Source organism: Pseudorasbora parva, chromosome 3 (genome assembly GCF_024679245.1).
Source record: "Pseudorasbora parva isolate DD20220531a chromosome 3, ASM2467924v1, whole genome shotgun sequence".
NCBI classification, from domain to species: domain Eukaryota; kingdom Metazoa; phylum Chordata; class Actinopteri; order Cypriniformes; family Gobionidae; genus Pseudorasbora; species Pseudorasbora parva.
Genome location: NC_090174.1, coordinates 15224643 through 15240534, shown reverse-complemented (window position 1 = coordinate 15240534; position 15892 = coordinate 15224643). Strand labels below are relative to the sequence as shown.

General features: G+C 37.0%; 1 protein-coding gene across 13 annotated transcripts in view; it reads right to left on the bottom strand.

The window, feature by feature from the left end:
• Positions 1–15892, bottom strand: part of mast4 (microtubule associated serine/threonine kinase family member 4) — a 212207-nt gene that overhangs the window by 39502 nt on the left and 156813 nt on the right. For 7 of the 13 annotated variants that reach the window (XM_067437898.1, XM_067437902.1, XM_067437899.1 and 4 more), the window contains 4 exons: positions 5978–6066; positions 2107–2176; positions 1474–1494; positions 715–793 (listed from right to left, as the gene is read on the bottom strand). In XM_067437898.1, coding sequence (XP_067293999.1) covers positions 715–793; positions 1474–1494; positions 2107–2176; positions 5978–6066 — 259 coding nt within the window. The remainder of the gene's footprint in view (positions 1–714; positions 794–1473; positions 1495–2106; positions 2177–5977; positions 6067–15892) is intronic. The other 6 variants (XM_067437901.1, XM_067437906.1, XM_067437903.1 and 3 more) reach the window with 1 other exon arrangement.

Genomic DNA, 15892 nt, shown 5'->3' with positions numbered 1-15892 from the left:
ACCTAGTGAGCTGCTTATATTTCTTTATAGTTCATCACATTTACAGAAAAGGCAATTCCAGAATGCTTAGATTGTAGATTATATATCTATCCATATATCTCCTCAAAATGACTTGAACTGATTTAAAATAAGACAAACCAAGCTTTACTATATTTAAATAACCTATAAACTTTAATAAAAAAGTGTTTTTCTTTCTAGTTTTGAACCAGGTTCTCTCACAAACTTAATGTTTTTATTTAATGGTAAAATCACTGGATAAAAATGAACATATTACTCTAATCGAGTTAGCTTAGCAACATGCTAACATATATCACAAGTCATGTGCCATAAACAATTTCTGCCTCTAACTACTATTCTGAGGATCCATTTCAGTCAATGTTACCTCACTAAGTTTGGAAACCCAACCTTTGTCTATAAAGTTCAAAGCTAATTTAGGTTCACTTTAATTTCGCATTAATACTGACAACGATTTATTTGATTGATGCCACCAAATCTCTTTGCTGTCGTTTGCAGGTATGTCTTCTTCTTTTACTGAAGTATCTAACTGCTTCACATGGTGGAAGTTTAAAAAATATATACCAATTGTGGCCATTGCTACTTGAATCTCTTCAAAATCCACTGAAAATTAATGACTTAGAGTCACTTTGTTGCTTCAAATCACTGCCAGTGAATGCACACATACTTCTACTGTCTGAAAAAACATCCAGTACTTACAGAGACGGTGGAGCTGGGTGTGTTTGTTCCATAGCCAGAAGAGGGAAGGGATGCCAAGGACCAGCGTCGCCCGTCAGTTCTACAAACACACATACAATACAAATACCCTCAAATACTTACAAGTATTGCATAGAATCATCATTAGTAAATGGCATATGCTAGATTGCATTGGCTCCAAGACATGAGAGGTGAGTGTTACACTAGATAAAAGGAAAATGCTGAGTGAGTCATTTATTTTCAAAGTAGATCAGATGAAAGACAGTGGCAGTGTAATCCATGAGCTAGGGCTGCTATCATTTCAAGCAGTGCTCTGTGTGCAATTTCCTAAGGGCCTGGCTGATTGAATGGTCTGATGATAACCACAGGAAGACAAATGCCACAAACACTGGGAGGAGAGATATATGGGCCGATTAAATACAGAAAAATCCCCAAAATGGTTGTGCAGGCACTTGATGTCAGTATCCACAGTGAACAGTTCAATGAACATGGGGAAGTTTATGATACATAATGGTTGATTTCTGGGACATATATACAACAAGTAAAATAGAGTCAATCTCATGAATCTCATATCCAGGTCACATTTCACCGCAAAATTAGAAGAAAGTACATGTAATAATTATATATGGATGTCCAATGTCACATAAAAAATAAATAAAAAAAATGTGTTATGGTCCTAAAAAAAGCTTCATTGTCTGAAAAAAGCTTCAATCTGACCTGAACATGTTATGAGATTTGCTCAGTAGGCTTCATTTAAATTACCTGTCTGCTCTTAGTCCATGACTAGAGGATTATAAATAGTAAAAAAAAGAAAAAAAGAAAAAAAAAGTATAAGATTTTTGAAACAAAAGACCCATTTTTCACCCCATCCTGTCTGATCGAACTGAGTTTGCCTTGACAGGTTTAAATCTCAACTTCTGAACCACGGTTTGAAATTCATTTCCGTCTAAAACTGTATAAAGCCTGTCAGTGCCTGAGGTTTTCAAAAGCAGAAACCAAAAGCTTTCATCAGCCGCATGCTCCTTGCATCAAACATCGTTTACTTGAACACTGTAATGATATCCTGATATTCCTGACAGATCTGGACCACCTATTCTAATAATACAGCAATTTATCTCTCAGATTATCCATTTTGAGAACTGGTTTAATATAGTACATTCATCTTACAATTTTTATTTTATGGTAATCCCACCACCACTCTATCCCAGGTGTTTGCTTGCCCTCCGGAGTCAAAAGAGCCCAGTCCAAATCTCTATAATACTCTCATCCTTAGATATGGGCCCCTTTGTTTTTTTTTTGTTTTTTTGTTGCTTATTCTCAAAGTAGTTTGGTAGATTGGAAATATAGAAAACTGAGATGAGCCATATAGATAATCACTTGTGTCCATGTCATTACCTGCGTGTGAAGGAGAAATGAGCTGAAGCACTAGGGGAGAAGTTTCTAGGGCTGTCTTGTGGACTGGTGCCTAAAAAATAAAAATAAATCACACTTTTTACTGTGTCATCAATTAATTATTCTAACAATATTATTAACATCAACATCTTCTGCAGTTTCAAATGTATGGCTGATCTAGCTCTATCATCTTTCTTCTTAATGATTATTCAGTAAATAAAAATTAGCTTTGTCCCACAAAACTATTGTATCACTTTAAATGCCTTGGTTAATATTAAACAAATCATCTAGGTGGTTTTAACAGTACTTTGTATTATGCCTTTTTGACAAACCTTAATAACAAACAACATAAGGGTGAGTTAAACCCAGAGACAGGCCAGAAATGCCCCACACCATTGTCACCATATGCTCGCTCTTATTAGCTGAACCCCACTGTTTCTGGGGATTGCTTTTGGCAGTATGGCCACATTTGAGGGTCTGGGACATCCCAAAGCATGGCCATTAGAGACAGTGTCCCACTTCCACCAACAGAAAAACAGCCTTTTGCCCTGCAATAATTACACATAATTAACCTGATTGAATAGGGGAAAGAGTTAATAGTTAATTAACAGACATGTCTATGGCCCCATCGGTGTTGATAAAGAGAGGCCCTGAGCTTTGCTGATGGTGGCTGCTCATTAGTGGACTCAATTACTGATATTCCACACAGCTGATAAACAGAGAAAAATATGGAATATGGAAATATGGAAAATAATGGAAATAAGAATTAAAAATGATGTGGAATTAGTACGTTATCAACTGAGGTTTTCAATGATAAGGATAGATTGATAGATTGATCGATAGATAGAGAGGCTGTTCAAAAGTTTGGGGGTCAGATTTTATTTTTAAAATAAATAAATAAATGAATTATTTTATTCATCAAGGGTGCATTAAATGAATCAATATTGACAGCAAAAATATTTTCTAAATGTATTTCTACTTTCTATTCATAAAATAATTGTGGCAAAAAGTTAGTTTAAACCCAACCTAAACTACCGGCTATATGATTTCACCCTGCAGCTCAATCTTTAAACCTCTACATTAATTTATCCTGCTGGTGTTACACTTTTGCGGGAACCAATCACAGACTGGCTTATCCACCTGGCAAGCTATTAACAAGTTTATAGAATAGAGAAGTATAGAGAAGTGATGGGTCGTTGCCCATTGATCACGCCTCCTGTGGTCTGATTGGGTGAAGGACTATCCAATTGCGTACATTCATTTGAACATGAGTACTTTGAATAATGCTCGTTTATCATGCCTCTTGTGCAGGAGAAAATACAGAGCAGACTCACCAGACCAATGTTCAATCTTAAAGGGTTAGTTCACCCAAAAATGAAAATTATTTCATTAATTACTCACCCTCATGTCGTTGGACACCCGTAACACCTTCGTTCATCTTCGGAACACAAATGAAGATAGTTTTGTTGAAAGCTGATGGCTGAGAAAGGCTTCAGAAAGGCCTCCATTGGCATTCAGTACATTTCCACTCACAAGACCCATAAAAGGCACTAAAGACGTCATTACAAAGTCCATCTCACTACAGTGGCTGTACAATAATTTTCCAATGTGACGAAAATAGTTATTGTGCGCACAAAAATCAAAATAACGACTTTATCCACTAAGATATTGGCGTGAACTCGACGCATACGCGAGAATATGACACAGCTCCACCTTTCAATACATGACCCGGAAGAGGAGGAGCGCCGCTATCGCGTGAGTGCCAGGTAAGTTCACATCAGAGACCTACACGGAAGACAATATCTTGCCGGATAAAGTCATTATTTTTATTAATTTTTTGCGCACAAAAAATATTCTTATCGCTTCGTACAATTATTGTACAGCCACTGTAGTGAGATGGACTTTGTAATGACGTCTTTAGTGCCTTTTATGGGTCTTGTGAGTGGGTCAGTGGAAATATACTGAATGCCAATGGAGGCCTTTCTGAAGCCTTTCTCAGCCATCAGCTTTCAACAAAAATATCTTCATTTGTGTTCTGAAGATGAACAAAGGTGTTTCAGGTATCCAACGACATGAGGGTGAGTAATTAATTAAATACTTTTTGGGTGAACTAACCCTTTAAAGGTGTCGAGCTGTCTTTTGTTCTTTTTTTTATACTGTTGTCTGAGGTCAACTAAATGACGTTTGTGTGGTTTTTACATTCATAAACATCATAACTAGTAAGTAATAGGCTATTTTCTACACTGGTTTAGAGGTTGTCTTCTGAACACTGGGTTTGATGGGCGTGCCGCACGTGAGACTTGGAAGTAAACGGCTAGGATTGGATAAGATTTGCATATTTAATGAGCTTCAGCTCCGCTGTCATATCTAGCCCATGTCAGTTCAGTTCACATGAGGGAGAAATTATTATGAACGCGGCAACTGCAACTTGACTTTATCAAAGAAACACAATGATTTATTTCTCATCCACCTGCGATTGTAGTACATGGCCCGCACCCGCACGTTTGGTCGATATAAGCGTGAACCGCACACTCACACACGCCGACAGGAGTACGTTTTGGTAGTACTATTACATATAAAAAAGACGTTTTATTCACATAAGTTTGTTGCACCATTCCTGTCGAAGCCAATATAGAAGGCACAACATTGTGTCTGCAAATCCAGCACTTGAGACTTGTTTACAAACGATTCCGCAGTGAAATGAAGTATAACACATTACTAATATTATGATCCAAAGGAAGCTTAGTTCTTCCACAATATCTTGCTATCTTCTTCCACATTGTTATTGCTGCTGGCTTGTGATCGACCAATCAGCTCCATGAGTTGGTGGGTGAAGTTACTGAATTACACGTTTCGTAGCGCAATGACGTAAGAATGAAGCTCACGATCGTTTTCTGGGGCTGGTGTCTACAAAAGCTTTTCTTTAAAAAAAAGGAAGTTTTCAGCTCTGAAAATTATAGGATAATCTTATATTATCATGACCTTTTATATATCAAAAGCTCAAGGGAAAGTTGATTTCTCACTTCATCACCCCTTTAAATTGAGTTTGGTCTGTTGATAGCCAGGCAAAAAAAAAAGTTTCACTGTTTCTAACAAAAATGTTTATTGAGCACCACATCAACACAGAATGATTTTTGGAGGATCATGTGACACTAAATATTAATGAGATGCGTAAAAACAAAACAAAACAAAAAAACAACAACAACACAGGAATAAATTATATTTTAAATATAAAGAGAAAACAGTTATTTTATTTTGATCAATTAAATGCAGCCTTGTTAAAGAAACTTATTTTTAAAACTTAACATTTTGAACAGTAGTGTAAATAAATGTATAAATGTATCAAACTTTATCCTCACATAATTCATTACTCAAGTCCATAAATGCTATTCTAATGGCATCTGAGAGCACATGCTGTCATGAGCCAGCTGACTGCCTCTAGATTTCATGACTATAAAACTAAAGTGACGTTTAATCAGATTAATACACTGTAATTAAATCAACAGTAATGCTGAATGTTCTTTAAAGGTTTCCAGTAGAGCACAGGGGCAAGTGTTCACGCGGTCAGCAGAATGGGTAAGAAAGTGTACAGCTCAAGAATTAGACACAAGATCGCTGCTCAAACACACCATCATGCATGCCTGGCCGTTTTACGACAGATTGCTCTCTGTAACAAAGCTATGTATTGCACCTTGCCGTAATCAAGTGTGAAAAGTAATACATTTTCAAGAAAGGAGACAATCAAAAAGTTGAAGTTTAATATAAAACTGTATACATTATATTAAATATGTTTCAGACTGTGAAAATAGAAAATAGAAATCAAAGCCATCCTTATGTGCACACGCAAACAGACAAACACACTGAGTTTGGTTACCTGTGTGTGATGACAGAGGTGAGTGAGGTCGAGGAAGGGCGGATGACTGTCCACTCCCTATTAGACTTTTTCTGTTGCTTGTTCTGCAGCTAGAAAACAAACCAAATGATTGTGTTTTGTGAACAGACAGCTGCAATAATACCTGTCTTACAGAAAAAGAACAGCATTAACACCGGCGAGTCACAAAACAAGACCTATTTAAGAGGCATTAATACTTTATTTGTGCATCTGTCATTACATAAGTCTCACTGTAGCAAATGTAAATAACAACTGATGTATCATTATAGATAATTGATTTTGTGTTAGAACTGCATAGGTAAATAGCAAACATCATTTCCTCTAACACTTCTCTGTGAACATGCCAAGAAAAACAAGGTTAAAAAAAGTTATGAAATTTAAACTTACTGTCCTACTGTACATGATGTTAGAGAATTATTTAACACCATTTCACATCCATACTCTGGGCCCTATCTTGCACCCAGCGCAATTGACTTTGTACACCGACGCATGTGTCATTCCTATTTTGCACCCGCGCAAGGCGCGCTTTTCCCTCCACAGAAGCATGTCGCTAAACTAGTGAATGAACTTGCGCTCCCTGGGCGGTTCAGTGCAAAAAAGGAGGTGTGTTCCGGCGCAAACAATCCCTGGTGCTATTTTGCTGTTCCATTAAACAATTGCGCCACTGACCAGAAAAAAAACCTAGTCTAAAGTCAGTGGCGCGTTGCGCGTTGTTCATTATGCTATTTTAAGGGCGCATGATTGACCATAATGTATAGCGTGCACTACGCCCATACACTTTGCTCATGTAATCTACACAGATGCAACAGTTATTTTTGCAAATCATAAATTGTTACATTAAAAAAATATTAACACATAAGATGACTGAAATCATTGTGGTGTGCCACGAAGATGTGAAAAAATAGGCATAAAACTAGCTTACAAATTATTCAGGCTAATTGTAGTAATTAAGGATCAGACCTGTTTGCCCAATAGTGGCAAGACATATATGTATATAAGGACATCTGACAAATTGGTTTGTCCGTCAAGAACCAGGAAAAAAAAAAAAAAGACAGAAAAACTGAAAAAACTGTTTAAACCACGCTATTTTGGGTGGGGTTCTCCCATTCCCATACAACAAGAACATCAGTCTCCTCGGCTGTCCCTTAAGAAAGGAAAATATATTTACCAATATATTATTTTGAAATATATTATAATATATTGTAAATACATGGAATAATATATTGATGGTATAGCCTACAATATATTATATATTCCTGTAATATATTGCAAAATATAAATGATTGCCGCTTTCATATATTGTAATATATTGGAGAATATAAATATTAAATCCAAAATATGTGAATATATTGCCTAATGTATTACATGATATTTTCCAATATACTGCAATATATTTTTGTTTCGTTAGGGGTGAACCGCTCCTGGCGTGCGCCTGGTAAATACGCCATAATAATAGCAATCCCATAATGGAACTTGCGCACCTGCTTTTAAAGGGAAGGTTGGATGACGCTCTGATTGGTTTATTCACGTTACGCCCAAACCACACCTATGAATAATGAAGCTACTTCAGACCAACCCATTTTAGATTTGCGCCGGGCGCAAGAGCTATTTATCCCGCCGGGAAAATAGCAACAGCGCCGAGACCCGCCCACAAAATTACTTGCGCTTCGCGCTTTGACACTTGCGTTTCAGATCGTTAAAATAGAGCCCTCTATGTCTTATGGGCAGAGGTGTCATGCCCATTCCCACTGCTAAATTCTAACATGCTCACTTGTCAGGGATCACAACTATTCAGTATTTACTCTAATCTTAGAATATTGAAGGCAGCCTACAAAATGAACAATGAAAAGTTGCATTGGTGAAATAGTTTTGAAGCTAAAAAAAAATGTCTCAAAGCCAAGGGGACCATCAAGTTTTTGTCTGTGGGTGAAAATTATTTTCAGACCATCCTATAATATTCTATCCACCTACCCTAAACCTATGGTTGCTCTGATTTTGCCAAGTAATGTTCCTGGATCAATATCTATTGTTGATACTGGAACAATATTCCTGTCCAAAAACATAGTCCTAACCATTTCTATTTCTATACCTAATATTATTTATCCCTAATATCAGAGGAAAAGGATATGTGAATAAGAATGGCATAGAAGCCCCTAACCTTAACAAGGTTAAGGATTGCAGCTATTGTCATCTTTGTGCCCTCTTTGTCCACATAACATAGGATTTACCAGGACCACCCACACCCACTTGGTTTCCATGTTTTATGGGGACTTTCAATAATGATTTTTAGTAATGTACAAACTGTAAACCCTAAACATACCCATCACAGCAAATCTCACAAAAATAAAAATAAAATAAATTATGGCATAACTGTTAGAACCTACCCAAAGGGTAGATTATAGAAACATTAATCATGATTAGTCTTTGCCCTTGTAAACCTTCAAGATGTCAGGACATTGCTAATGTGTTCCGGGAGACTGCTAAACTGATGACTAATTGTCTTTACTTGTTAAAAGAGCCCACCATCAAGTTAATATGCTAGTCTGGTGTATACATTTTATCACCTGTTCTAAATCTGAAAAAATAATCTTTTTTTTTTTTTGATAGCTTAAAAATAATAACAAAAAAATAGCACATTTCTCCCCCAAAAATGCCTAACCCCAAGCATTGGAATAGTGATGCTTCAGCAGCACAGAAGTGGAGGACAGGCTGAAATCCTAGAGGCGAATTGAACATGTGACTGTGGCCTCTTCTCTAGCCATTGATCCCAAAGCTGGTGTCTAAATGGCAGCCTGGCAGACATCACAGATGACATTGCAAAGCCCTTGTGATCATCCCATCAGCAAAGATACTGTTAAGAGGGAACTGCTTGTGAATCTATTACATTAATGGTAATGTTAAAGGAATAGTTGCCCCCCCACCCTAAAAAAACAAATCTCTTTCAACATGCTTTTTTTTCTTCCTTCCGAGGAACTCAAAAGTAAATATTTGACACAATGTCCAGGCTGCTATTTTGCATACATTTAATGTGAACTATGACTTTAGCCATCTCTATGAGTCTTAATTTATTATTTCCTACTTGAAAGCATGAATAATGCATTCAAGAAAAGGTCATGAGAAATAAGTGTTTGCCACAGCTTGATGGTTAAAGAGTTGCATTTTCCTCTCCGAGTTAGATATGTCATTGGCTGAAAATGCGCATGATTTTAGGAAAACAAGAAACAATTTCTAGCTTTTAGTGAACTAAGATGAATTAGACAACATTCTTAAGCATATGAGCATGACCTACTAACAGTGCAGTCAAATATGATTCATAAAACATCTAGAAACATTACACTAAACAACTGAATAACATTGACATTTGGCTACATATGCAAGAAAATCAAAAACTATTTAAATCATTTTACTGAATGCATGTGGAGCAGCAGATGACTCTATGACTCTTAGATGACTAAAAAAAATGTCAAGTAAGAAAAATGACGATGAAGCACTTTAAAGGAGCCGTACCCTACATTTGTGTACAATTTAGTAAAACCAAGTACCTTATGATAGTCAATGTTTCTTACACTGAATACAGCTGCAATTTAGTTCTATATGACCATTTTTCACCTTCAATCTGACCCTTAGACATCAAATATGTAAAATTACATAACTTTAGATATATAGTTTTATGGTACTCTTGTGAGCTCATGGTTATAGGGTTAAGATTTCGTGACAAGCTGTTTCTGCAATAAATGGTATTTTGGACTGCTGACAGAATTTTGATACGTGAAAGTTTCTTTAAGAGAGCAAGAAAAGACCCCTTTAAATATGAGGCATGGTAGAGTATAATATCTGCTTCATGAGTGCTCTGTTAAAGAGGATCAGATTTTGCTATTTATACAGCTCCTACACACAGGCAGATTAGGAATGGACTGTACTCAGCTCCATACTTCTTACTGTAGCTATGATGACAATTCAGTAACTCGTGCTACATCTGGAAGAAACCCACAAAGAAATGACTGTAAGCAACTTAATGACTGAATCATAAATTATCAGTCAATGTTATGCTACTTGACAACAGACATTTTGCTTTCGTCACTGACTTTAGTCATTCAGGCGTTTACACACTTTGCAAAAGCTAATTGTGAAGCTGTCTCTTTAATGGTCTTTGCTTGTCCTCAGTGAGTCCTTTGTTTATTTTACAAAGAGTTAAATCCATCATTGTTCATAGCATATAAACAGAGTCTGTGGTAAATTATATGACAATGTGGTTTGGTGCATGTGCTTTCCACACGCTTCTCGAGCTGTAATACTCATGGGAATGTATTGTTTGAATCAAGTCATATTTTATTCCCATGTCCCTTTTTTCTTTCACATTACTTTCCTAGATCTATTTAGCTTCATACTAAAACAGTTCACTTCAGAGTCAAGGTTAATAAATTTTTATTTTTATTTTTTTATGTTAAATGTAAAAAATAAAAAGGTCTCCAATTTAAAATTTTCTAGTGACTGATCAAACCTAAATTTTTCAGTTGACCAAATTTAATTTCTGTGAATTGATGCAATTTAATTAACTGAAATTCAATTTGGCCAAACGAAAATTAGAAAACCGAAAATTAAAAAAAATTAGGAACCATGAAATATTTTTACAGTGTACTAATTATTTACGATTCTCAATTTATCAAGCACCAGAGAAACATTCAGTAACTTCACTTCTAAACATCGCTCTGAAGTACGATCTGCACAGCATCCACCCATGCCATTCAATACAGAAATGAACAAAAGAAAGATCCTGATACCTAAATGTCAAATGTCACTAATTTATACCATGTTAACAAAACTCATGATTTCTTCATGGCCAGCATCTCAGAAGACTCAACAGAAGGTCAACAATAGTCAGATAAAACATTCTGTGCTCCAATAATATGATTGAATACAAGGACATATTTGAAGAACTAAGAGACTAAATCAAGGTCAGTTTTGTGAATTAAGAAGATACAATATAAAATGTATATTTTATATATATTTTATATAATTATATTTTACTAAGGAACACATGAGGAAAGCTTTGACATTATCACAGCCATTATGCATTAAAATAGTACACATTACTGAAACCTCCACCCAATACAGTCTAATAAACAGCCCTCTGAAGAAGGCAAAATGCACAATCCTGTCTCCCTTGCATGCTTTCCACAACTAATTCACTTCAAACAAATGAGTGATTCGGTCAGATTTACTGATGCTAATCGGATCATCTGTATCATCAACGGTAAAATGGGTCATTCCCAGGATTAAAATGCGTGCAAGAAGGAAAAGGACAAGCAGAAACGCACATGACTGTTTGATAAAGATATCTATGGCTGGTTGGCCTTTTGGTGAAGGTTTGGTCTAGTCAGATGAGAGGTGAAAAGGATACGGCGCAACATCAGCATTAACTGCAAAAAGCAGTATACCCGATAGTATCGGTCTAACACACGGAGAGAGCCAGCAATGCTCAAGCGTATTTACAGAACAATTCCCTTTCCTCGCATTCAACATGCATATTTAACAAATGCACGGTAATTACGCTCATACGTAAACATCTTTTGTGCCTGCCTCATGCACTGAACAATAACGCCCTGATTACAATCAAGAGGTACTCCAGTTCTGCATTCACAAAGGACATTTAACACAATAGAAAACACAGCACCTGCATTACCATATTGTTCTCACCTCAAAATCATTTCATTCTTGATTAAGTTCTAAGACTTAAAAGCCCAAACCCACAAAACTGTAAAGTGGCGACAAACAATCAACCAGAACTTGATTACCTTTTGGAGCGCCGTAAACTTGGTCCACTGATAAAGTGAGGCATAGAAAAGTTGGAGAGTACAGTCCACAAGCTGGAGTCAGACATTGTCCCAAAGTCATGCCCCCAGAGTGCTCTGAGCTGTCTTGAAAAAGAAAGTGAAGTGAAATGCCTGGCTTCCAAGAGAAGTAGGCACCCAGAGCAAGAGTCCCGGGAAGTCTTCCCAGCACAATGCTCTGCGACTACAGAATTTCGTCCAGGCACATCTGCTACTCGTTGCAGCATACAGAGGCTGTCAAGGGGACGGTTTGTCCTTAGAAGTGTCCTAAATCGAATAGTGAGAAAGCTCCTCTGAGCTGTTTCCTATTCAGGTCATATCCATTCCTGCTCGAATGCTGGATGCCTCTGGGACAGAGGGACAGGACTACTTGCAGCAGGATGATTTTTTGTTTTGATGTGAGAGTTGCTGTGAGAGTTGCATGGCTTTGCCGCTCTCCTGTAGACTCATTGAGACTCAAGAATGCTCCATATCACATAACAGACACCTACCGTACCACATCCTGAGGCAGGGAGGGGAGAGGAAAGGAAGGGAGGGGGGTGTGAGTCAGAGCAGCAATGCATCATCAGCAGACGACGCAGTGAATGCAATCACGGCTCTTCCCTGTCTGGCCCCACTCCAGAACCCATCGGGCCATTTGAAATGGAAATGCACAGCTTTTCGACCGTAACCACGTGCAAGTCCTGCACGCTGTAACCAAGCCTCTTCCCCCCCATCTTATTTTTTTTTTTCTTTGCTGGACCTGCCATATGAGGAAAACCACCCTCTCTCTTTCACTTCAGCACCTTTGATCTGCTCCTTTTCTGTTCTTCAATCTGCTCTTTTGGCAGGCAGGGACACAGAGAGGCCCAACCTCCCTGACACATGACAGATGAACTTGGTGGGGTGGAATGGGTCCAAACGGTCTTGACAGTTAGCTGTTGAATGCAGAGGGGCCGCTAGCCACTAAGGTGCGATGCAAAGGGTGTCATTAAGAGGAGACAAGTTAGGACAGGCCTGAGAGAACATATGACTAATCCAGGCACACAGACAACTGATCAAACCCTCGAATATTGCTTCAGATATGGACATAACCATGAGGAACCCTGGTCACGCATGAAGTGAGCAAAGTCTAGATCAATCATCATCAAGTTTAGTCTCATGATTTCTTATCTCTTCCTGCAAGACTAGGGACCTATAGAAAATTAAAGCTGGGATCAATCCAAGCACACTCTCTTCTGTGTCAACCAGTGCTTTATATAAGTATGCACTGTTTTTGGTCTTCTCAATCGGAAAAGATGAACCAGAAACTTGTTTGAACAGAAAAAAAGCATGTTTCCTAGATAGCAAGTGATTTAAGCAAAAACATTCACAGTCAGTGGGGTATACTTTGAAATAATTATTTGTCAAACTGTGCAAAAGACTAAGTATAACGGCACACTATAAAAAGATTAAAGCACTCAAGTAATGGCCTACCAGTACAGCAGCATTTACAAACAATGGTAAGCGGCCATTGTAGGCGAGGAGACTTACGTTAGTTGACATCAACGTAAGTTGATGTGTTTATTTTTGTCTATTTCTGTTCTTAGATCATTTTAGATGGATATAAGAATATGTGTTCTCTATACAGACAAAAAAAACAACAAACCAGAACACATTTTAAAATAAAATAACTGGCTATAGCATAGTTTTTTTTACCAGAGAAAAGAGTATATGAACATAGCATGTTTCCTAAATACCGTATCTCCTCAAATAAAAGCCTGTAGTCAAATAAACGCCAGGCCTCTGATAGTGGCCGGGGGCGTGGTCAGCACGAACAAATAAAGGCCGGTCTCAAATTAAGATGGAGCACAACCATCCTGATGTCACACGCCCCGTTGAGAGTCTTGCCAGTGTGACACACTAATCCTGGTCTCTTCTAAAGTTAACCTAAAAACTTTACAGGGATTGCTCTGTAAATTAAATTGAGAATATAACTGATGCATATGCAATTTTAAATAGGCTACAGTAGTCTATGAGAGATGTGACGTCTGTGAAAATACCGGCAATATCAGACAGGCAACACAAATATTTATCTTCACAATTTTAGCCTCTCGTCTTTTTCTTACTATGCATTTAACTTAAAATATTTTATTTTGCACAAGAAAACAGCATAGTCTTCAAAATATTGCGTGCAAACTATTGAAAGCGCGGATAAATAATTAGTTGGGTCAGAAAAATAACGGAAGCATAGTTTTTAAGTATAAAAAATTATGTAAACAGACAAAGAGCTATTAAAATAAAAGTGCTTCCTATTTTTATTAAAATAAAAAGAGGAAGGAAGCTTTTTTTTCTCTCTCACGTGCAACCATTGGAAGCACATTAGTTGGGTTAGAGGCTAAAATTACCGCACGTGCAACCGCAACCTATATAGAAATTAAGCGTGGAATAAACATTTTACATTTTTCAAACTGACTCAGTGGTAGTTACCGATTAGGCTACAGTAATTCTGACCCAAATGGCTTTGTCGCCTTTCTGGCTGTTGTTGTATGGCGATATTTTTGCAAATGTTTCTATAAAAAAAAAAAAAAAATAAAAAAAAAAAAAAAATGATATCTTTCCACTGGAACACTATCGCTTTTAAAGCAATTATTTTTTCAAAAAGATGGAATTAGAAATACAGGCCTGCCTCTAATAAAAGTCTGCTTCAAATAAAAGCCTGTTACCTTCTGCAGTTCAGGTAAAAAAAGGCCCCGGACGTTATTTAAAGAATTACGGTATCTGCAAACATTTTATGGTATTTTATGCTTTAGTAGAGTGGAAAACTTACATACAGCACCTTTAATTGTAAATTTTAAACAAATAATATTTGTCTCTATAATACTTTGGACATTAGTGATACTATTGCAGTCAATATGCAATCAAATATTCAAACAATGTGGGGGATGTGAATGCCAGCCAATGCAAATTTACAGACATCTGTGGAATTCTCCTTTTGATCCTGCCACTCATCAAGGAATGGGATCATCATTAAGCTCAAATACTAATCAAAGCTTCAGTCGAATCAAGTAGTATTATTTTTTAGAAACCATGCAAATGATCTGCAATGTAGTCATGACCTTCTTTTTGCATCTAAACAGTTCCACTGTTTACTGGCATCAGATGATTGTGTATAAACATCAACTATTCAAACTAGTTCAAACAGCTCAATGACCCAATTCATCAGCAATCCCAAAAGACTTACTTGATAAAACACAAGGGTAGATTGACATCATCATTAGGTCTTTTAATGGAGAATTCTAGAATAGGCTACCAAGTACAGTATAACAATGTTATAGCAAAGCTTGTGAAACAAAAGGAAGCTTCTAACAAAGCATGATGATTGTCAGATTTGTTCCAAAGGAATTAGTCTTGATTCAAGCAATCAATGGTCCTGTTTATACCTTGTTCTTTAAAAATCTGTCCTGAGTGATCCGATTACAAGAGGGTGACCTGAGACGCATTGCTGTTTACAGGTAACAACACGTCTCAAATGTGACCATCAGGAGCGCATTAACACACGTTTCAATGGGCAGAAGCACTGGGGCTTACACTGGGAAAGGCCCTACTGGCTGCAAAAAAATTATATTTGTTTAAATAATTATTTGTATATAAATAGAGATAGATAGATTATCCTTTATTATCTCCCTTAGGAGAAATTTGTCTTGGTCAATCATTACAGAAGTTTACAGCATTGACATTAAAACCCGTACATTTTCAAGACTCGCAACCGCATTTTCAGCCCTGCTGTGTGAATGGAACCAGACCGGACCTACAGTGCAGGAGGGCACTGCGGGTACAGCGTAAATTAATTGATATTTTAAAATCCAGTTAACATTTAGAATTGCATGTGTTGACTGGACTAAAAAAAGCAAGTCAATATTTTATAGGCAATTAAGGCCAACACTATTTTACACACAAAATTTTACTACGGGAAATAGATTTTTGTTTGTGCTGTTGAAATGGGCTGTTTGAAGAAATTGATAATAGCATATATCAGAACAACATTTGTGAAATTAGATGTATTTTTGATGTTTTGTTTATGATGGTATCTGCATTTTGACGAGAA